The sequence below is a fragment of the Bison bison genome, unplaced genomic scaffold, assembly GCF_000754665.1.
Source record: "Bison bison bison isolate TAMUID 2011002044 unplaced genomic scaffold, Bison_UMD1.0 scf7180017864144, whole genome shotgun sequence".
Taxonomy (NCBI): Eukaryota; Metazoa; Chordata; class Mammalia; order Artiodactyla; family Bovidae; genus Bison; species Bison bison.
The window spans coordinates 53,464-76,187 of NW_011494716.1; the positions used below are offsets into that span (position 1 = coordinate 53,464).

At 43.3% G+C, this 22,724-nt stretch overlaps 1 protein-coding gene across 1 annotated transcript in view; it reads left to right on the forward strand.

The window, feature by feature from the left end:
• Positions 1-5,393: 5,393 nt before the first annotated feature.
• LOC104988957 (ATP-binding cassette sub-family A member 3-like) overlaps positions 5,394-22,724 on the forward strand; it is a 98,246-nt gene continuing 80,915 nt past the window's right edge. Inside the window, exons 1-7 of the mRNA XM_010840463.1 lie at positions 5,394-5,447; positions 6,031-6,292; positions 12,960-13,087; positions 14,830-14,992; positions 16,622-16,881; positions 19,434-19,550; positions 20,468-20,585. Of these exons, the coding sequence (XP_010838765.1) occupies positions 5,394-5,447; positions 6,031-6,292; positions 12,960-13,087; positions 14,830-14,992; positions 16,622-16,881; positions 19,434-19,550; positions 20,468-20,585 (1,102 nt within the window). The remainder of the gene's footprint in view (positions 5,448-6,030; positions 6,293-12,959; positions 13,088-14,829; positions 14,993-16,621; positions 16,882-19,433; positions 19,551-20,467; positions 20,586-22,724) is intronic.

Below are 22,724 nucleotides of genomic sequence, written 5' to 3' on the forward strand. Positions count from 1 at the left end.
CTCTCCCCTCCTCCTTGGCAGCAAGTCTGTTCTCTATGTCTATGAGTCTGTTTCTCTTTTGTTATGTTTTCTGTTCTAATTATGCCATGGGCTACGAATTGAATTGTGTTCCCCTAAAATTCATGTGTTGAAGCACTCACCCCCAGTGACTCACCTGGAGACAGAGTTTTCAGATAATGGAGGTTAAATGAGGCTGTAGGAGTAGCACCCTACTCTGACAGACTGGTCCTGTGAGAAGAGGGAAGGAGAGGGAGGTCTCTCTCCGTCGTATGAGGGTGCAGCGAGAAGGTGGCCATCTGCGAGCCAAGAGCTAAGCCCTCACTGGGGGAATCTGACTGTGCTGGCACCCTGATCTCAGACCGCTAGCCCCCAGAACTGTATGAAAATAAATTTCTGTTGTTCAAGCCATGGAGTCTGTACTGTTTGTTATGGCACCCAAGAACACCAGCACATGATTCTGTGCTCAGGGACATTAATTATCTGCATCTTTCTTACCTTTTATGTCTATAATCTTGTCTCTTTCTTTTGTCTCTCTTCTTTTTCTCATATATTTTCTCACATTTATTATAAATAAGAAGATATATTTTCTCATATGTATCTTGCAGATCCCAGATTTCTGCTAGTACATAGAACTCTCCCTCACCCTTTTAAAGATTGCATATCATTTCATTGTTTAGGTAAACACCGGTTTATGTAACTGTTTATATCCCCTACTGGTGGGCTGTTTACAGTTCTTTGCTGTTATGAACACTGCTGCAGTGAATAACCTGGTACATATGTCATTTCATGTTTGTGCAGGTTGTGTCTGTAGAATAGATTCCTAGAAGTGGGATTGGTGGGTCAAAGGACTAGCAATGTGTTCGTGTAGAAATTCTGAATAGTTGTGTTGCTTATTTTCAGCCCTTTTTTCTTTGTCTCAGCCATCTGTTTCCCCAAATATAGCATAAACGGAGTTTCCTTAATCCCTTCCCTGCTTTGCTGGGACCTCTTTGAATCCTAGAGTCCTCATAATCGGGCATGAGGCTGATAATTCACATTTTGTGTTCTGTTGTGATGCTGTGAGCCTACGGAAGTGACTGAGGCCTTCATCCTGACTCCACTGAGGCCTGGCTTCTCTCTGCTCAGGCCTGCTTCCTTTACTCTCCAAAGCACTGATTTCGAGAGTGCTTTTCAATAAACTTCTTGTGCAAAGATCCCCATCTCAGTGTCAGCTGTGTGGTTTTAAAATGCACTTCCTTGATGACCAGATAGGTTGAACACTTTTACATGCTCACTGGCCATTTGGTATCTCATTTGGAAATCATCTGTTCAGATTTCTTGCCTGTTTTTCTGTTGGGATGTCTGTCTTTTTCTTAGTGACTTGTAGGAACTCTTTAAATATTCTGTATACCAGTCGTTTTGAAAAGATTGAAGGTGGGAAGAGGAGGGGACATCAAAGGACGAGATGGTTGGATGGCATCACCGACTCAATGGACGTGAGTTTGAACAAACTCCGGGAGATGGTGAAGGACAGGGAAGCCTGGCGTGCTGCAGCCAATGGGGTCGCAAAGAGTCGGACATGACTGAGCGGCTGAACAACAACAGCAACAGCAACAACAACAACAACAAGTGCATTATAGATAACATCTTTTGTAGAATAGAAATTCTTAATTTTGATATAATTCCATTTATCATTTTTCTTTGTATTTAGTGGTTTGGAGTCATATTTAAGAAATACTTGCCTACTGTAGGGTCATGACTATGTTCTGCTTTCCCCTAAAAGCTTCATTGTTTTATCTTTCACGTTTTGATCTGTATGTCATCTGAAGTTGCTATTGTGTATATGCTAGAGGCCCAGTTGACTGAGCAGTTTTTTGAACCCTGTGTCCTGTCGTGTCAGCTTTGTTATAAACAAGGGCCTGTATACCTGTGAGGTCTTTCTAGGCTTGTGTTCTGTTTCATTGGTCAGCTTGTTTACCCTTAAGTGCATCTCTGTTGATTCTCACTTTCTACTTGTGCTGTAATGTTTTCCTTCGTACATATTATTTTTCTTCACTAGGCTTTTTTTCTTCACTGGGTTCCATGAAGATGAGCTCCACTACTGATCAGTCTTTTTATGGTATCATTTTGCCCAGAGACAGTGCCTTAAACACATGATTGCTGGTTGTTGTACGTGCCCTCCTGCGTGCTCACTCAGTCGTGTCCAACTCTTTGTGACCCTTTTGGACTGTAGCCCACCAGGCTTCTGTGTCCATTGGATTTCTCAGGCAGGAATACTAGAGTGGGTAGCCGTTCCTCCTCCAGGGGATCTTCCCGATCCAGGGTTCGAACCCGTATCTCCTGGGACTCCTGCATTGCAGGCAGATTCTTTACCACTGAGACATGAGGGAACTCCTGTTGTATATTACAAGCATCTAAATAAAAGCTCTTTTATTTTTATAAAATTTTGGCTGTTTCTGGCAGCATACGAAACTTACCAGTCAAGGAATTGAACCTGTGCTGCCTGTATTGGGAGCTTGGAGTCTTAACCACTGGACCATCAGGGAAGTCCAGATGTTCTTTTAAAAGAATATCTGTATTATCACAAATTTTAAAAGATATGAAAACCTCCATCTGCTCTTACTATTTTGCTGTTCCATTCCATTGAACTGGAACTGTGATCAGAGAAAACCATGTATTCTCATTGTCTCTGGCTGTTACTTTTTGTGTTGGGCCAGTAATGAGCCAAAATATGTCCTTTTTTCAGTGGTGAGGGTTTAGGTTGGCAAATTCTAATGGAATTTTTAAAGAATTAAATGCAGAATGTTTGGTAGATGGATATTGTTCCCAGCTCTTCACTCTTTCCTTGAATGAGATTTCACATGCATGCCCTTCACCATGTGATGCTGCAGTGCTCTCACCAGAGGAGTTGGTTTCTTCCCCTGTTGCGCTGACACTGGGCTTGGGATGGGGTTTGCTTTGGCTGGTAGGATGCTTAGCAAGTGTTGTGTGAGCACAGGCTTTCCATGTACCTGTGTGGTTTGTCTTGGCCTCTTGCTACCAGAACAACATGCTACAGTGGGTGACTGGTTGAGGAGACACAGAACAGGCCGGTATTATTTCAGGCTACCATAACAAAATACCATAGACAGGGGGACTTAAAGAACAGAAATTTATTTTCTCACAGTTCTGGGGGCTGGGAGTCTGAGACCAAGGTGTCAGCAGATTTAGTTTCCTCTGAGACCTTTCTCTTCGATTTGCACACGGCTGTCTTCTGGCTGTGTCCTCGCGTGGTCTTTCCTCTGTGCTCTGCATCCCTGACGCCTCTTTGTGTATCCAGACTTCATCCTCTTCTAAGAACACTAGTCGGATTGGATTAGGGCCCACGCTAACAACCTCATTGTAATTGACTCACCTCTTTATTTTTTTATTATTATTATTTTTTGACTCACCTCTTTAAAGGTCCAAACTCCCAAGGCAGTCACATTCTGGGATACTGTGGTTAGGACCTCAACATATGAGTTTGAGGGGACACCATACAGCCCATGACAGACCTGTAGACAGGTCCAGCCAGTCCCAAGAGGCCAGGACAGCCACAAATCTCCAGCAGACCCATAGGCAGGAAGTAAATGATGCCTGTTGCTCTTGGTCACTGAGTTCTGGTGTGGAGTTTGTCATGTAAGGTTATGGCAGCAGTAGCTGACTAAGTAAATGCATCACTTCATTCACTATTATTTTTCATCAAAGGGAGATTCACATAGCACATGATTAGCCATTAAAAATTGTAAAATTCAGTGATACTTCATGTACTAGTCATAATGCTCTTTCTTTAATTTCTTTTTCTTTTTTTGGCCATGTGGTGAGGAAGTGTGGGATCTTAGTTCTCTGATCAGGGACTGAACCCATGCCCCCTGCATTGGGAGCAGAGTCATAACCACTGGACCACTAGGGGAGTCCCCAGTTTCTTTAACTTCTAATGTGCAACATCAGAGGTACTTTAACTGAAGGAAAAATATGCATTTTCTTTCCTCAATGGAAAAATATTTTTCTGAAAAAGAAAACCTCATTGTGGTAGTATCTAAAAGTTAAAGCATATGTTACACTTGGGAAACACAGACTGAAAAGAGAAGGAACTTGGTGCTATCCAGCATTTTAGTCTCCTCACAATTATGTCTGTTCCAACCACATTCCTACAAAAATTGCCAGCCCTTTAATTTATTTATTTATTCATTCAGTATTTGCTGACTGACTACCGCATGCTGGCCCTACTCTTGTGTCTGGGGATTCAGTGGTAAAAAAAAAAAGACAAAAAATTGTTGCCTTCTTGAAGCGTGTGAATTCTAGTAGGGAAATCATATTAAATCAGATAAATATCAAGTTAAATAGTTTAAAGGTGCTAAGAAGCAAAATTGACAGGGAAGATTGATACAAAATGTTCAGTGTTTTGAAATTTTATATAGGATGATCAAGAAAGGCTGAGAAAGTGACTTTTAAATAAAGATCTGAAAAAAGTAGAAGAGCTGGCCATGTCAACATGAGAGGGAAGTGTGTGCTGGGCAGAGGAGACAGCAGGGGCAAAGGTGTGGGGTGGACACCTGGTTCCTCTGCTCAAGCCTGTGACGGGAGTGCAGAAGGAGGGGTGGTAGAGTAGGGGATGGGTGAGCAATGAGCGAGCTAACAGGCTGCATCCCATGGGATGCTCATTGTCATTAGCAAGGCCAGGCTCTTCCCTGCGGTGAAACAGGAGCCATGGGAGAGTTTTGAGTGAAGGAGTGCATGTGGCCCGACAGGATCGCTCCTGCTGCTGCAGGGATGATGGGCTGCAGGTTGGCAGGAACAGTGATACCACTGAAGAGGCCCTTGCAGGCATTCAGGCGAGAGATGAGGCGATGTTGGACCAGGGTGCCAAGAGAAGCGGTGGTGAAAAAAGATTGAATTCTGCTCTGTTTCAGAAGTAGAGTCAGTAACCCTGTGTAACTGGAAGAATGAACTGACATTGTCTGAGGAGAGGAAGACTGTAAGAATGATCTGTTTTAGGAGAAATATATGAGCAGACTTGTTTGGGCAGGTTGAGTGGAGATGACAAGCAGGCAGTTGAACATTTGGGTCTAGAAGCAACTCAAGGCTGGAAATGTAAATTTAAAAAGTCATCATGTAGATGGATTTAAACCCAAAATAGTGAGTGAGAGCACCTACAGAGTGGTGCTGCTCTGAGTCCACAGGTGGGGCCTGGAACACTTTAATACTCAGAGGGCAGGGAGGGGAGGGGCCAGCACCGCTGGACCGGAAGGAGGAAAAGTGGTCCAGGCGGGGCTCTGAAAGCCTGGGAGCAGAGAGCGTTCCCAGGCCCAAAGAGCCACTCAGGATTTTAATGTTAGTAACATCTCCCCATTTGTCTCCCAGCTAGCGGCAATCACTCCTCTTCAGCTAGAAAAATGGCGATGTTCAGGAACTTAAAACTTCTTCTCTGGAAGAATTTCATTTTAAAGGTGGGTATGGATATCTGTAGGGAGAATGTGAGTCTCCTTCGGAGGAACTGAATGATTTAGTTAAATTGGTTTCTAATCATGGAGTAAAGAAAAAATTAAGAACTTGTAAAGCAGCCCTTTTCTGTAAATGAGCCACATTTCTGTGGTAATTCCGTTAGTTCTAATTACTGAAGATAACCATCATTGCTACTGATTTCTAGCCATTGGTGTTACAGAAAAGATAAAAGCAGATGTTTCTAGCTAATTCTCATTGTTTTTTTTTTTTTCCTTTTTCATATGTTGTACAGGGTGGCTGGGAGAAATATAAGCATTCTTTTATATATATATATACACCCACACATACACACACACACACACACACACACACACATATATAAGTGAAGCATAGTTGATTAAAAGTGTTTTTAATGGAAGAACATTTGCCATGTAGTGACTCAATGCTTGTGTTCTATTTTGGATTAGCGTATTTATTAGTGAAGTGTAGTTGATTGAAAGTGTTCTTAATGGAAGAACATTTCCCATGTAGTGTCTTAATGCTTGTGTTCTATTTTGGATTAACATATGGCTTTTGTTTTTGTTTTAGAAACGAAAGACTCTGGTAACAGTCCTTGAAATCTTGATGCCGTTACTGTTTTGTGCAGTTATAATATATCTTCGTTTTGGTAGTTTGCCAAGAAAGAGACCTCCTGTAGACTACAAAGTAATTGACATCACTTCTCTGCCAGAATTCTTCAATCAATTTCCTCTGAAAAATAAATTTCAATTAGTTTATATCCCTTCCAAAAGTGAAACTTTGAAGAATATCACTGAAATGGTGAAAGACTTCTTTACTGTTGAGTTTGAAGGTTAGCTATAAAGATGGGGGCAGGACAGAGGGGGCATTTTTATAAAGTCTAATCTGAAGTTTTTTCCTGTGAGGTCTTACAGTAGTGGTTCCACATCTGGGCTCTCCAAATTCTAAAGAGTCTGCATGTATCTTTATTATTTTACACAACACACACAAGAGACTTGTATATTTATGTCGCAAGGCTTCAAGGCTAATTAAAATGAGAAGTGTTTGTTCTAACTCACCAAAGTGACACTGGTCATCTCATATATTTAATCAGAAGTTCTGGTTTGCAGTTATAATATGTCTCTGTCTAATAAACAGAAAACACTCAGAGATTCTGAGTTAGCCTTTTACGCGATCTCTTTTCTCCTCTTCTTGTCCCGTTCTCATCCAGTCTCTATATGGAGCCAAAAAGGTCTTTAAAAGATGGGTGGGATCTGGCCAGTGCCAAGCCTGCGCCCTGCCCTCAGTGGCTCCCGCCGCGCTGAGCCGTGTCGGGCCTTCCCCAGTCTTGCGTGCTTGCCCTCCTCGTGCCCCCTTTCATATCCTGGGCTCTGGGAGCCTTTCCTCCCTCTGACAGAACCCTTTGCCTCCAGCTTTTCCTTCTTATCATTCTGGTTTCAGCTAAAATGGCACTTAGGAATGCAGGTTTTAGGTTTCCCAATTCTGCCTTTTTCTCTCTCACAGAATCCTGTTGATGTGCTCATAGCATCTTGATAGCTGTGTAGTTAAAGCGTTGCCACTCACTGCGCTCCTGTGCATGCCTGCCTTTCCCCGCAGCACTTTGCCTCCGCCACAGGGCAGAGGCATGTGTGTTCCATGCACACACTGTGCCGGGTGCACAGTAGGTGTTCAGGACATACTTACTGAGTGAATGAATGCAGTTAGGTAGATACAATTTTTCAAAATGTGGAATAATTTTTCAAAGTTACTATAATTATATGTTTTTATAAAGTATTCTAATAATACATAAGGCAGAAAGTGAAAAGAAAGGGTTCTACTCCCCCACCTCTTGAGTGCCACTCAATGTGGCAGTTCTTTTAAAGGTCCTCAGTTGTCGAATGTGGGGAAACTTTCGAAAGTTGTGCTTTATACTTTCCTAGTATTCTAAAATACTATTCTAATTCAGCTACCTTTTATAAATATAAGATTACAAAATTAAAAAAAAAAAAGAAATCCTCCCTGATGAGGTGATAAGTGTGATAAAACACGATGATCCACCCATAGGAAGTGGGAGGGTGGTGGCTTTCAGGGGCTATCCAGGAGGGGGACAGCGAGCAGCCAGTCCCTGGGGTGACTGAGGATCTGGAAGTCAGCAGGTGAAGCTGACATGGTTGAGTTAGGTGAGGTCGGGCACGTCTGTAGGAGCCACAGCGTGCAGAGCTTCGCTGGCCTTGTCAGAGCATCGGGCTTTCTTCTGCACGCAGAAGGGGTCCATTGCAGGGCTTTGGAGAAGACAGGTTAGACTACAGTGTCATTTGTTGTACAAAGATTTCTCTGGCTGTCCTCTGGAGTGGTGATTGGAAGGGGCTGGTACTCGCAGACATTCACGAGGGAAAGATGGCTTGCTGACTGCTAGACCCAGAGCTTCCTCGCCTTTGCCCTCAGCGTGCAGGGCTGCACTCATGCGTTTCCTGCCTGGGATTCTCTGCTGCTTGAGTGCTGTGACACTGCAGTCTTCACCTGTTCCCACCTCCCTGCCGTTTCCATGGCTCACTCCTGTCCTCAGACAGCTCTCGCCTTATTACAGAACCATATGTGACACAGAACAGAGTTCAGAGTTAAAGTCCCTTCCCTAATCCCACTCCCCAGAATTCTTTGTTAACTGTTTGGGATGTATTTTTCTGGAATTAAAAACAAATTTTTAAGGAACTTAAAATTTACAATAAATACAAAAATTCCTTGCATTGAAAATTGCAAACAATATTAAAGAGATAGGGAATAAAAGTTAAACTCCCCTGTTTATGCCATGGGTTTCCTTAGTGGTTCAGTGGTAAAGAATCTGGCTGTAATGCAGGAGATGCGGGTTCAACCCCTGGGTTGGGAAGATCTCCTGGAGGAGGAAATGGCAACCTACTCCAGTATTCTTGTCTGAGAAATCTCATGAACAGAGGAGCCTGGCAGGCTGCGTTCTGTGGGGTTGCAAAGAGTCGAACACAACTGAGTGACTGAACAACAACTAATACCTTCAGGCCATTCCCCTAAACAAATCCTCCAGCCTAGAAGTAAGGACAAGCAATAGCTTGATGATCTCTTCCAAACCACGATAGACATCTGGGTTTTTCTTCCCTTTCTATCCACCCTTTTGATATACACACAGAGCCTGTTCCTCCCTGGAGGCCTGATTTCTCTCCCACTCTGAGCCCATGATGGCTCCACCCTGGGTGCAGGATGAGTTGTAATCTCTCTGTACTAGTTGGCAGTCCCCTCACTGTAGGAGTTTGTCCAGGGAAGACACATAACTCGGTAAGACTCAAGGAAACAGCAAGATTTTTTCCTGGGGATCTCTGGGAAAGAGATTATTGCTGTTCTGCTTCTGGAAATATGGCACACTAGGTTATATGGACCAACCCAACTATCAAGACAAATAAAATAGGGTAAAAATATATTGATCCAGGGATTAATTACTTAGATGTTAATTTCATAATTGTTCATTAAAAACGTTTGTGTTTTGTATGCCTTCCTGTAAGTATACTATTTTGTACAATTTAACAAAATATGTGTGTATGTATATGTGTGTGTTTAAAAAGGCAATCTAAATAAGGCTAAGGAAACAAAAGAACAACAGCAAATCTTTGTATAGGATAAAAGGCAAATGTACTCATAATCCTATCACCCAGATATAAGTGCTATTTAAAACCTTGTATGGGCTTTCCTGGTGGCTCAGCTGGTAAAGAATCCACCTGCAGTGTGGGAGACCTGGGTTCGATCCCTTGGTTGGTAAGATCCCCTGGAGAAGGGAATGGCTACCAACTCCAGTATTCTGGCCTAGAGAATTCCATGGACTGTATAGTCCATGGGGTCTCAAAGAGTTGGACACGACTGAGTGACTTTCACTTTGATTTTTCAAAGCCTTGTATACACCCTTCTTTCCTTTTTTCTAACAAAATTGGATCGTCTTGTATGAACTCTTAACCTACTTTTTATTTATTGTATTGTTAAAATATTTCCGTACTCTTGGATATTTTTCTAAAAAAAAAAAATCCAGGTGAAGGAAAGAACACAGAGAGAGGTCAATGGAATCCCCAAACTGCTTCTTGTGAAACCTGCATCATACGAGAGGGAACTGAGCTCATTCAGGTGGAATGTCTCATAGGAGACCATCTCCCATGGAGCCAGGACCCCAAATGCCTGGACTCCCACTGTAAGCCTGAGCCAGAAGAGAACAAGCCTCTTTCCCACCCTGGAGGGGCTTCGAGAAAACAGCACAGCAGCAGAAGCGCCTGCCCCCAGGGTTTGGAGCCCAGATTCACATCCCCTGGTTGTCAAAAGAAAAGAAGAGAGAACCCCTCAAAGTACAAAGTGAGATGTCGATGGCCAGATGCAAATGTCACCTCCTCTGAAAGAACACGTCATGATTCTGTATCTCAAAGAAGGGCGGCCGCAAATGTGTCACAGTCAGTGAGCACATATCAGAAAACGAGAGCAAGGGTGAAGATCAGTGTGAACGACAGACGGCAGAAACAGAACCAGAGATACTTCAGATAATGGAATTATTAGCCTCACATTATGAAATCACTATGTTTACTAGATTTAAAAATATAAAAGACAACCTGAAAATATTTGTAGCTAGTATTCCACTATAAGAGTCGCCTAGCCGATGTGAGGGGGGAGAAGAGCCAAACAGAACTTCTAGAAGTAAAAAAATAATCAGAATATGATACAAAACTCAGTTGAAGGTAAAACTGGTGAACTGGAAGACAGCTGAAGGAGACTTTCAGAATACAACACAGAGAGAAATGAAATGACAAAATATAGAAGAAAAGTTAAAGAGACAGGGCCCTCACTATTCCATTTAGAACTTCAGCTGGGAGGTCTTAGTCCCAGAAACTGCTAGCATCAAAAAAATAATCAAAAAAGTAATACAGAGGAAGAGAAAGTGTTTTTTTTTTTTTAATTTTTTATTGGAAGTTCCATGGGATCCCAAAGGAGTTGAGCATGACTGAGTGACTAAACAACAACAACGACGACAGCAACAGCATCGTGTTAGCTTCAGGCACACTGCAAAGTGAATCAGTGACACACACACACATCTCCACTCTTCTAGGTTCTTTTCCCGGGTAGGCCATTACAGAGTATAGTAATATGTGCTATACAGTGGGTACTTATTATCCATTCTGTATATAGTGGTGTGTATATGTCAGTCACAGTCTTCCAATTTGTCCCTCACCTTCACTGTCACACTGAGTGAAGTCAGAGAAAGACAGATACCATATGATATCACTTATATGTGTAATCTAAGAAAAAGGTTCAAATGAACTTATCTACAAAACAGAGAAGTCTTGAGACTGGATACAGTTTGAGAACTGGATCAAGTCTCAGCTTTTGTGGATCAAGTGGTTGTCTATTGTTCTGGTAAAAAGGTAAAGTTCAGTTTCACCAAAAAGTCTTTTCAGGAGTTGTTTTAACCTTTTTTGTGTGTTGGGCAAGGTGTGGAACAGCTTTTACCTTAGAGTTAGTTTATTCCATTACTAAGGTGTGACTCTTGTGAAGACCTCAAGTGATCACCAGGAACTATCCCCACTGGCTGGTCAGAACTCAAGTGCCTCCTGATCTCAGTGGGCTCTGGGCACCACTGAGCCCGTCCTGTCCTGCTCACCCGGGCAGGGCACATCATAGGAGTCATTAAAGTGTCCTCTGAGCAGGTTTCTGGGGCCATTTCCCAGCGCAGCCTTCTTCTCCTGGGAACTCTGGCCTGCAACTTAAAGCCACTTCAGACTCTTCCAACTCAAACCTCTGTCAGTGCAGCCACATAGGTGTCTGTGTTCCACTTGGGTCCCCCCTCCCTGCTCTGTGGTCTGAAATGTGCCTTCAGACAGAAAACCAGAGTGCTCTTAGTGGTCATCTTATTTGTTTCTCTTTTCCCAGGAATCATAATGCTGTGCTACGTATTGGCCGTTGTCTGAAAAACTTGATTCTTTTCTTTCCTATCCAGTTTTTTGGTTATTTGTGGTAGGAGGATAAATTCAATCTCTGTTACTCCATCATGGCCAAAAACATAAGTCATGGATTTTTTTTTAATATACAAAAGAAATTGGCTTACAGAGATTGTGTCATGATAAAGGAATCAGGAGCCAATGGTAGCTGAAGGACTCCACTGTTTAACCTTTAGGATCACTCAGAATTCTACCAGGTGCATGCCCTGTTTTTGTTTTTTTTAATCTAGTTAATAAAAAATTCTCATTAGTATTTCCAGAGACATTTGAGAAAATATTACCACTCCAAAGTGAAACCAGACCCCCATAAAAAAAGGAAACAGTGGAAGAAACAGAGGACTTGGAAATTAAAAATGATTATCAAAATAACATTCATGGAAATAATAGGATGGACATGTGTGAAGTTCTGTTGGTGATGGGGAAGGTAAAGTCAAGAGAAGCCTCTAAGACTGTAAAGCCAAGAGACCAAGAAATGGATGAAGGAATATGTATGAAGGATGAAGGAGGGGATAGACATGAAGGGTATGTCTGGATGTCTCAGCTCGTCTGTTCAGATTTCTGGAAGAAAGGTGACAAATGACAGGAGGAAAACAGCAATAGAGAAAAGCTTTCTGAACACTGGCATCTCCAGCTCGGGCAGATGCGCTCATCACAAGCAAGGGAACAAGAAAGAGCAAAAAGGTGGGCCTGTGTTATGACATTTCTGAACCCAGGGATCAAGGAACAGAAGTCTCACAGGTTTCTGGTCACCTCCGAGGAATCAGACGTTACCCTTGGCAGCGCGGTGTGCTCAGTGGTGTGGTGACAACTTCAGCCTTCTGAGAAAGAATTATTCTCAAGGAGGATCCTGAATCGCCAGTCAGATGTGAGGACAGGTGACTTTTAAAACTTAATTCTCTCATCAGAGCAGCTATACTTCTTGATGATTTTGTTTCCACTTTTGGTTTTTATAACCATGAAGAGAAGCTGGAAATGCAGTGATAATTTTCTCATTAACGTGAACAAGAATTGTGTTCTATCTACTTCAGTCCCAAGTGCAGCTTTGTTGTTGTTCAGTCACTAAGTTGTGTCCGACTCTTTGTGACCCCATGGACTGCAGCATACCAGGCCTCCCTGTCCTTCACCATCTCCTGGAGTTTGCTCAAACTCATGTCCATCAAGTTGGTGACACTATCCAACCGTCTCATTCTCTGTTGCCCCTTCTTTTGCCCTCAATCTTTCCCAGCATCAGTGTCTTTTCCAATGAGTCAGCCTAGAAGAACTCAAATATGCAAGAGCTTTGAGACCCTGCAGAGGTTTAGCTGTTATCATCAACTATGCATTCCCACTGCCCAGGATGGTTCTGGGTGTCTTATATAGGATGTGCACATTCGTTTGCAGGATGAAGGAGTGAGTGAGTGACATTTGCCAGCTGAGGAGATGGAAGTCCGTATCTTTTGGGGTAGAAGAGGGTAGTTGGGCAGCATTTAACACCCCTATCCTCACTCCCCTGCCAACTACTCACTAACTGGATTTTTCTCTTTGTAGTTCTAGGCTACCCTTCAGTACCTGTGTTTGAAAAGTACATAATTCAAGATCCCAAAGCTTTTTATGTATTGACTGGGATTGTTTTTGATCATAACTTCAATGACAACACGGAACCCTTGCCACTTGAGGTAAGAGCATCTCTTCCGTCACAGTCTTCTCATGATGCCCGCCATCAACATGAGTTCAGTAAGCAATGCTGTTACCGAGCTGTGCCTCATCAGCTTTGTCGGCTGGTGGCTGTCTTATATCCAGAGGAGATCAGACAATACTCCTGATTTCATATCTTAAATCCTGTTTTCTTATTCTTCAAAAGAGAAGGCATTTTGGAGCGAGCTTGTGTCCTGAGGGTACAGGATGGCATATTTTCAGCCACTGGGCTACAGAAGGGAGCCTCAGTGCCCAACCCCATAGACTGGAGTCCCAGTTCTGTACTTCCTCCTGTGTAACCTTGGGATAGTCACTGTCATTCTTGGGCCTTAGTTTCTCTATCAGTGTAATGGAACTAATAGTAGTTCCTAACTCTTAGAACCAGTGTGAGGATTAAATGAGTTTTATGCCTATAAAGTGCTTAGAATGGGGCCTGGAGCAGAGGCATTTTCCAGAAGGAATAGTAATTGTCATTATTACTAATCCCATGGACTTCAGATATGGTGGATCTGTTCATTTAAGGAAAAGGCAGTGTTTTAAATATCAGAATATTTGATTTCTGCTTTAGGATGGGAAAATCACTGATGTATAGCTTTTGTGCTCTGCTGTGGCAAATAGATGGGGAAACAGTGGAAACAGTGGCTGACTTTATTTTTCTGGGCTCCAAAATCACTGCAGAAGTGATTGCAGCCATGAAATTAAAAGATGCTTACTCCTTAGAAAGAAAGCTATGACCAACCTAGACAGCATACTGAAAAGCAGAGACATTACTTTGTCAACAAAGGTCCATCTAGTCAAGGCTATGGTTTTTCCAGTGGTCATGTATGGATGTGAGAGTTGGACTATAAAGAAAGCTGAGCGCTAAAGAATTGATGCTATTGAACTATGGTGTTGGAGAAGACTCTTGAGAGTCCTTTGGACTGCAAGGAGATCCAACCAGTCCATTCTAAAGGAGATCAGTCCTGGGTGTTCTTTGGAAGGACTGATGCTAAAGCTGAAACTCCGATACTTTGGCCACCTCATGCGAAGAGCTGACTCATTTGAAAAGACCCTGATGCTGGGAGGGATTGAGGGCAGGAGGAAAAGGGGACGACAGAGAATGAGATGGTTGGATGGCATCACCAACTCAATGGACATGGGTTTGAGTGAACTTCGGGAGTTGATGATCAACAGGGAGGCCTGGCATGCTGCACTTCATGGGGTCGCAAAGAGTCAGACATGACTGAGCAACTGAACTGGAACTGGTGCAGTCTATCTAACAATCAGCTTTTAGAACTAGTGCAGGATGTTGGACACTTACAAATGCCAGGCCCATCCCAGGGACCATCTTATTTGATCCCACAGCACCTTGGAGGTAGGTACTGTTAACATCATTCCTGTTTTACTGATGAGGAAGCCTAGGCAAGGTGAGGTAACTTGCCCAGATTGCTGTGGCTGCTCATTAGGAGACAGGGGTTTGGATCCCGGTGGTCTGGCTCCAGAGCCTGCACTCAGGGCCTTTTCACTGCTTTCCTGACGGGAGTCGTGACCCCTCTTGTTTCTTAGGCTGGTCACAGAAGGATGCAGGGAAGACACGTCCGTGTGTGCCCCCAGAGGATGTCTGCCCACGCGGGTGCCCTTCCTCCTGTCACAGCTAACGTCAGGCTCACCCTTGCTGTGTCCTGTTCCGTTTCTGAGTTCCTCGATCTCATGACTGCATTTGTTTTCTCTCTGTTCTTCATAGGTTAAGTACTACTTGCGCTTCAGTTTCTTTCAGAGGAATTATTTATCCTTGAGGTTAATCCTCCAACAAGATGACATGCAAGGCTGGCTCACATCCTTTCTTTATCCTCCTAACCTAAGCCAAGAGCCCCGAGACTATGGAGTTTCTGAAGGGGGAGCTCCAGGTGAGGAAGCCTCTGTGCATCGTCGTGAGCTGGTTTCATCCAGTCTTAATGACGCCATTTGTGTTGTTTCTGTGTCTGAACACTCGCTAAACTAACATTTCAGAAGAGGTTGAAGCAGTGCATTTAGAAATGTGGCATTCAGGGAACTACCCTGGTGGTCCAGTGGCTAAGACTCTGTGTTCCTAATGTGGGGGGCCTGGGTTCGATCCCTGCTCAGGGAGCTAGATCCCACATGCCACAGCTAAAAGATCCTATGTGCCAAGATTAAGACCCAGTGCAGCCAAATAAATTAACATTAAAAAAAAAGAATGTGGCATTTAGTAAAATGCTTACATTCTAGAGTAAGTTAGTCCAGCAGTTTAGCCGCTAATTGTTTTGTAATGATACTGAATTGTTCAAGAGAAGAATGGAAGCATTTTACAAGAATGAGTGCTTTCTCTATGTTCCCGCTTATAACAGTGTGTACTTGCCGTTAGCTCCCTGCACTGAGGGAAGACAGTGGGGCGGCGCGGAGACTCGCGCATCCTGCTTCCTCCACGGTAAGCAGTGGCCACCTGACTGGAGACGCATGAACCAGGCCTCTCTGGGACTTGTGCCCTCCAAACCCCTGTCGTGTTTTGGTCTCGGTCTTCATGAGGGGTTTAGGGTGACTGTCCTCTCTGGGCCCTCGAGGATGAACTGCTCTTAGAAAACTAAGTCGCCAGTCTGCAGCACCTTGTAGAGTGGCCACACTATTGACCTGAAGCTTTGGGCTTGCAAGCCCCCCAAGTGGGAACCCAAGTCCCAGGGTTTATAGTGTCATGTAATTCTAGAAAGGGTATCAGCAGTTGTGTGGCAGTTCTCCTGCTTGCAATCACGGATATGTAACAGTTCCCAGACTTTTATGGTTAACAATTTGTTCCTGCCTTTTTCATCCTGACACATCTGGAGGCCTCCCTAGGTCTCGGCCACCAGAAGACCTCAGTCCTCTCTACCCTAATGCTGGCATACCCTACTCAGCTCTGCCGGTATGGAGGGCTGGCGACCCTTGCTTGGACGTAGGCCATTATTTCTTAGAAAACTCCAGGACCAGGGATCTTTGCCTTTTGATCTATTTGTTGTTCCCAAAAGGTGACCTTGGCACACCAGCTATGCTGTATTGAAACAAGGGTTGCTTATGGTGAAGACTGGTTTTGAGGTCTGGCAGCAAAATTCAGTGACCATAACCCTTGGACTACAGCAGGGACAGTTCAGGGAAAGGTCACAGCAGTTGAGAGGGGCTATGTCTTCCAAGTTCTTTGAATTTGACTCTTCCTGTGTGGTGCAGAGCACAACTGCAGAGTGTTCACCCTCCCCAGAGCCTGAGGACTCGGGAGGAGAAGCCCCCCTGCCCCAAGGATGGTTGTCTTGGGTATCCCTCATCTGTCTGCCCAGAACTCCCGTTTACCCTATTTCTGATAAAAGACACCATCCCTCAGCCACACGAGTCCCACTGTGACTTTTTCTTCTATATCGTAGCACCGTGGCTATAGCAGTGCCTTTTCTATTCCTGACTGTATGAATGGCTAGCCATCACCCATCTGAATTATCCGTTGTTTTGCATCTTTGTCCTTAATCTCTTGTGTTTGTATCCACTGCTTTTTCGTGTAGGATACTACCAAGAAGGCTTCCTGGCCATACAGCATGCGACAGATAGAGCCATCATGTGGCACCACGCTCCCACGGAGACGACCGGGCTGTTTCAGAGCCTCAGTGTGCTTCTGAAGAGATTCCCACATGGTGCATATGTGCGGGACATCTTCTTCCTGGTCCTTCAGAATGAGTTCCCTGTTTTCCTTATGCTCAGCTTCATCTGCATTGAGCTCATCACCATCAATTCCATTGTACTGGAGAAGGAGAGAAAGCTGAAGGTAATCCTGTCATAACAGACAGGTGGCCAGGAATGTGTGGGAACTGCTAATAAACGATGGCCAGGGTAGGAGGGCGGCCAGGGCAGGTGAGAGGTGGCTTTAGGTGTGAGAGCAGCCTTTGAGGTGAGCTGGAACTTGGATGTTCTTTCACCATTTTAACCGGCTTTCAGCTTAGTTCATGTCATTAGGTGAACTCTTACTTTCAGAAGAGGAGTGTCTGTCCTAGGTTCCTGACTTGCCAGCACACTGCCTCACACACGACAGGTGTGCGAAAATGTTTGTGAACTGACTAACTGACAAATGAGAGGAATAATCATCCAAAATTAACTCAGTCTAATTTTGTGGCAAGGTAGACAGGGAGCGTTCTCTAGAAGCCACAACTTAAGATAGGGTAGATCTTTCTGCCCTCCTCTGTTCCTTACATAACCTCTCTTGTTACTTCTCTCCTCACTTTTTGCTCTTTAAGAAAATCTTCTCAGTCTCTCCGCTTTCTTCTCTTTTTGTTGATTCTTATGTACTAAGATAGGTGGCCAGTGGCTCTGTGAGCCACGCGTGGCCTCACCAGTGATGTCTGGTTTGCTCTGCCTTCTCATGTGATCAGTCTGCTGTGGGAGGCCGTGGGCAAGGGGGCGTTTCCTGCTTAATCAGATGTGGTGGAAGGTAGGGATCTTAACCCACTGCGACGGGTGCTGCTGAGACAGGGCCTGATGGCAGGCCTCTCCACTTGGCTCTGCATGGAGTGAACAGCTCCACGGAAGCCAGAAGCTTCTGGTGTGCCGTTGGAAACCCTTTTTCATTGCCAGCTCAGGGAGGGAGTTTTCTCTTTACTATTTGTTAAGTCATTTCGGCAACAGATTGGTGGAGGGAAGAGGGTGGGTATCAAATATTTTCACCCAGATCATTGACTTGGTTGTGTGTTTCCTATTTCACACTTGAGTTTGCTTTCTAGACAAGAATAAAGAACACTTTTGAAAAGCTTAAAAGTAAACACCAAATAGTATTGAAAAGTAGGACATTTAATTCTTAAAACCCTGGAGAAAATAAAAAGAAAGAAAATATAGTCCATATACCAAAAGATAGAAAACAAAGGAAATCACATACACACACACACAAAAACACATACAACAGAAGATGTAATATTAAATAAGAAATCGGAAGGCCTTCTTTGGCGTCTCAGCGGTACAAAATCCACCTGCCAATGCAGGAGACACAGGTTCCATCCCTGGGCCTGGAAGATCCCACGTGCTGTGGAGCAGCTAAGCCTGTGGGCCACAACCACTGAACGCACGTGCTCTGGGCCCGCGAGCTGCCGTTACTGAGCCTGTGTGTCGCAGCTAGTGAAGCCTGTGGTCCCTGGAGCCCATGCTCCACAGCAAGAGAAGCCACCGCAATGAGAAGCCCGTGGACCACAGTGAGGAGTAGCCCTAGCTCGCCACAGCTAGCGAAAAGCCTGCACCCCAGTGAAGACCCCGCACAATCACGTGAGCTCCAGTGCTCCAGCGAGCAGCACACACTTCAGAAGAAGAGTTCGTGTTCTGACATCGCAGTACTGGCACACATTACCCGTTTATGTGCTTTAAGTGAAGGTCAGGTTTTAAATCATGTGATGTCATTTTTGTGATTCCCTGCTTTAACCAACTCGTTTTTGATTCATTGACCTACTACCACTTCTGATCTTTATAAAAGATAAAAACTCTATTTCTGTACTTAGGGCATGGAGTATACAGGGTTATTACCACATATTTATCTCCAGTACAAGACTGTGAACTTTTGGAATGCAGTCGCTCTGCCTGTGGTATTTTCTCTGCATGGTACCCAGCATAGAGCTTTGCTTTTATTCACTTACCAGACATTTTTTTCACCTGTGTTTGCTAGACATATGCATGTGAGTTACAGATACAAATGACACCATCCTTTTCCTTGGGTGATTCATGGTAGTAAGGTCACATGTTACAAAGGAGCCCCCAGTGCTTGGGTAATGGGATGTGTGGATGTGATGGCTGTATGGGGCAAGGGCGGAGCTGAGCAGAGAAGGCTTCACAGAGCAGGTAACACTTGAACTAGGTTTTGAAAATCAAGCAAGATTTCAATAGGTAAAGAGAGAATGAGAGAAGAAAGAGTCAGAGCAACATGTGTGAGCGGCAAAGCAAACAAAAAAGACAAAGAGGTTGAGATGTGTTTAATGAATTATAGGAAGATTTTCTGTGACCAGACCACAGGATGCCGAGGAGTTTAGATTCTATCCTCAGGGCCATAGGAGCCATTCACGGATAGTCAGTGCTCAATAAATGAATGAGCCAGCAGTTTACTAACCATAACAAAAGAAGAATAATTTTAACCCAAGATCTGTCTCTCCCAGAGAAACTCCACTGTCTGGTTTGTTGATCTCTTTGCAACTCAGTCCCCATCACATTCATGATCTGCCTCTTCCCGGGACACACGTGGGACCCTTTATCCCAGACTGCTCGGGTTTCAGTAACAGACAGCTAAACCAGACCAGTTCAGACTGAGCCTGAAGACCCTGTAACGTCTGGTTCTTTCGCTTTTTCTAGGAGTATATGTGCATGATGGGGCTGCACAGCTGGCAACACTGGGTGGCTTGGTTCATCGTGTTCTTCATTTCTGCCTCCATTGTCGTTTCTTTCATGACCATTCTCTTCTGCATAGAGGTACATGTCTCTTGTCTTTCAGGATGTGCTAAGCTCTGAAGATAATGGGGGGAAAGTATGGTGTGGTGTGGCTGGTGGTGGTGAGATTCAAGACATGGTGAAAACACAGTAATTGATGAACATTTTAAAAACCTCAGGTTGACATGTGGTGGTATTTGCTCAGCCTTTGGCAGAGGAAGCATTGAAATTTATGATCTGGGAGAACTTTGCCCTCCCTCCACTTCTCCAGTCTTCAAGTAGTGGGCCTGAGTGTGATTAGTTCATTACGAAAGTTGAGTTATAAACTTTAAAACATTGCAAATTTTGTGCTCTGTAAATAATTGAAAAAGCTATTGTAAAAGTTAAGAACATTCTTTTTATGCCCAAGTATCTTGTTAATTTTTCCTTTTATGCTGTCAATGGAATTTTGTGTTCCAATTCACTAACTTGTGTTTAATAACTAAATTATAATATGGATACATGAAAATTTGCCTGCTAAATTACCAAAATTGGGGCATTTTGAATGTAGAAAGGCAGGAAAACTCAGACTATATAGCAAAATATATAAACAAAGAAAATTGCCTGAAAACAATAAAAAGAGGAGATATAAGATATCAAAAGGAATACTAAAATTATTTGTAGTAGTTATAATGGTAAATAGGATAAACTCTCTTATTAAAGCAAAAAGAACATTGACATTGGGCCAGAAATTGAATTCAAGCTTATGCTTTCCTTAAAAAAGGCATAAACACAGAGCGTGATTTGTAAATGGTAATGGAGGCTAGATTAAAGGTCTGCCTTAAAAACCTATGTATATATTGTTTTATTTAAGATAATCCTGTTTTTTTTTTTAATGTACACATTGTTTTAAGGGTCTTTTACGCCTTTTCTTCATTCTTTCCATGTAAGAATTACGTACACCTGTGATTGTTTTGTAGTTTGACGAGTCAGCAGTGTTCGGAAACAGTGACCCTAGTTTGATATTTGTGTTTCTAATGTGTTTCGCAATTGCCACAATTTTCTTTGCATTCATGATCAGCACTTTCTTCCAAAAAGGTGAGTCCTGATACAATTTTCTGTCAGGGAATGTGTTTATAACTTCTTTTCTTGGTAGCATTGCTATTTCCATTACCTATGGCATTAATTATTATTCCTTCAGAATCAATTTTTCACTTGTATGATTACTTTAACAATGGAATAATTCCATTCACCATTAAAGACATGTGAAATTATCTCCGTATATGTACGCTTTTATGCTTCTCTGGGCTTCTAAATGTTACTTCAAAATAGATGGAAATGATAAGTCACAGTTTGGAAGGAAAGAAGGGGTAAGACATCCAGGGCAGATAATTTTCCAGGTCCTGATTGTGAAGTTGTGGCATAACAATAGTAAGACGCCATAATAAAAGAGGAACTCCTGGGAATTTGGTTCTGTCAGGAGGGGTGTTACCTCTAAAATGATAGGTAGAATAGATGAATCATGAAAGGCAAAAATAAGAACTGATGCCAAAGAGTGCAGGAGAATTGAGTTATGGGTCAACCTAGAGAGGTGCAGATAGAAACACTGATGGAGCACAGGCCTGGCAGCTGGCGACACAAAAAAAGAGGTTTTAAGAGACCTTGGGGAATTCCCTGGTGGCGCAGTGGATAAAAATCCTCCTGCCAATGCAGGGGACATGGGTTCAATCTCTGGTTCAGATCTTCCTGGACCTTCCAGTTTCCCAGGAAGATCCACCATGCCATGGGACAGCCGAGCCTGTGCACCACAGCTACTGAAGCTCACCTTAGAGCCCATACTCTGCAACTAGAGAAGCCCCCACAACAAGAAGTCTGTGTGCCACAGCTAGAGAGTAGCCCTGGCTCCCCACAACTAGAGAAACGCCTGCTCACTGCAGTGAAGACCCAGTGCAGCCAAAAATAAATTAAAGTTTTTTAAAAATTACCATATGATCCAGCAGTCCCACTCCTGGTCATATATCTGTAAAAGAGAAAAACTGTAATTCAAAAAGATACTTGCCCCCCAATGTTTATAGCAACATTATTTGCAATGGTCAAGACATGAAAGCAACATTAGTGTCTGTCAGCAGATGAGTGAATAAATAAGATGTGGTGTATAGAGAATGGAATATTAGCCATAAAAAAGGATGAAATAATGCCATTTGTAGCAACATGAATAGACCTAGAGATTATCATACTAAGTGAAGTAAGTCAGACAGAGCAAGGCAAATATCATATGATATTACTTACATGTGGAATCTGGAAAAAATACCAATGAACTTACTTAAAAAACAGAAACAGACTCATAGACATAGAAAACAAACTTGTTAGCAAAGGGAAAAGGGAGAGAATAAATTAGGAGTATGGGACTAACAGATGCACACTACTATATATCAAGTAGATCAACAACTAGATTTACTTGTTACATATCAGAAGCTCTTGTTCTGGCCTCAGAGCACTGCATTTGCATCTCAGTGTTTATCCTGACTTTGAGCAGATCCAAAGATTCCATATCCATTTCTCTGGAAAATGATAGCACTTATAACATATTAGCAATTATTATCAGCCTTTACAAAAGAAGCAAATTCAGAGAAGCTAGAGGAGACCCAGAGTTAGCCATCATTCATGTGGTCGGGTTCAGTGAAGGGCTGCCTGATGCCTTAATGGTGGTTCTTTATGTTATGTATGCAATCCTTACATTTTCGATCCTTGTTCTCTTAATTTCCTGGAATGCAAATGTTTGCCTTTATTTTATATTCCTTTCCCAGACTTCCATTTGATAGGTTTATCTCCAAATCTGAAACCACTGTGCTTCAGTTCAGTTCAGTTCACTTGCTCAGTCGTGTCTGACTCTTTGCAACCCCATGAATTGCAGCATGCCAGGCCTCCCTGTCCATCACCAACTCCTGGAGTTCACCCAAACTCATGTCCATCGAGTCGGTGATGCCATCCAGCCATCTCATCCTCTGTCGTCCCCTTCTCCTCCTGCCCCCAATCCCTCCCAGCATCAGAGTCTTTTCCAATGAGTCAACTCTTCACATGAGGTGGCCAAAGTACTGGAGTTTCAGCTTCAGCATCATTCCCTCCAAAGAAATCCCAGGGCTGATCTCCTTCAGAATGGACTGGTTGGATCTCCTTGCAGTCCAAGGGACTCTCAAGAGTCTTCTCCAACACCACAGTTCAATAGCATCAATTCTT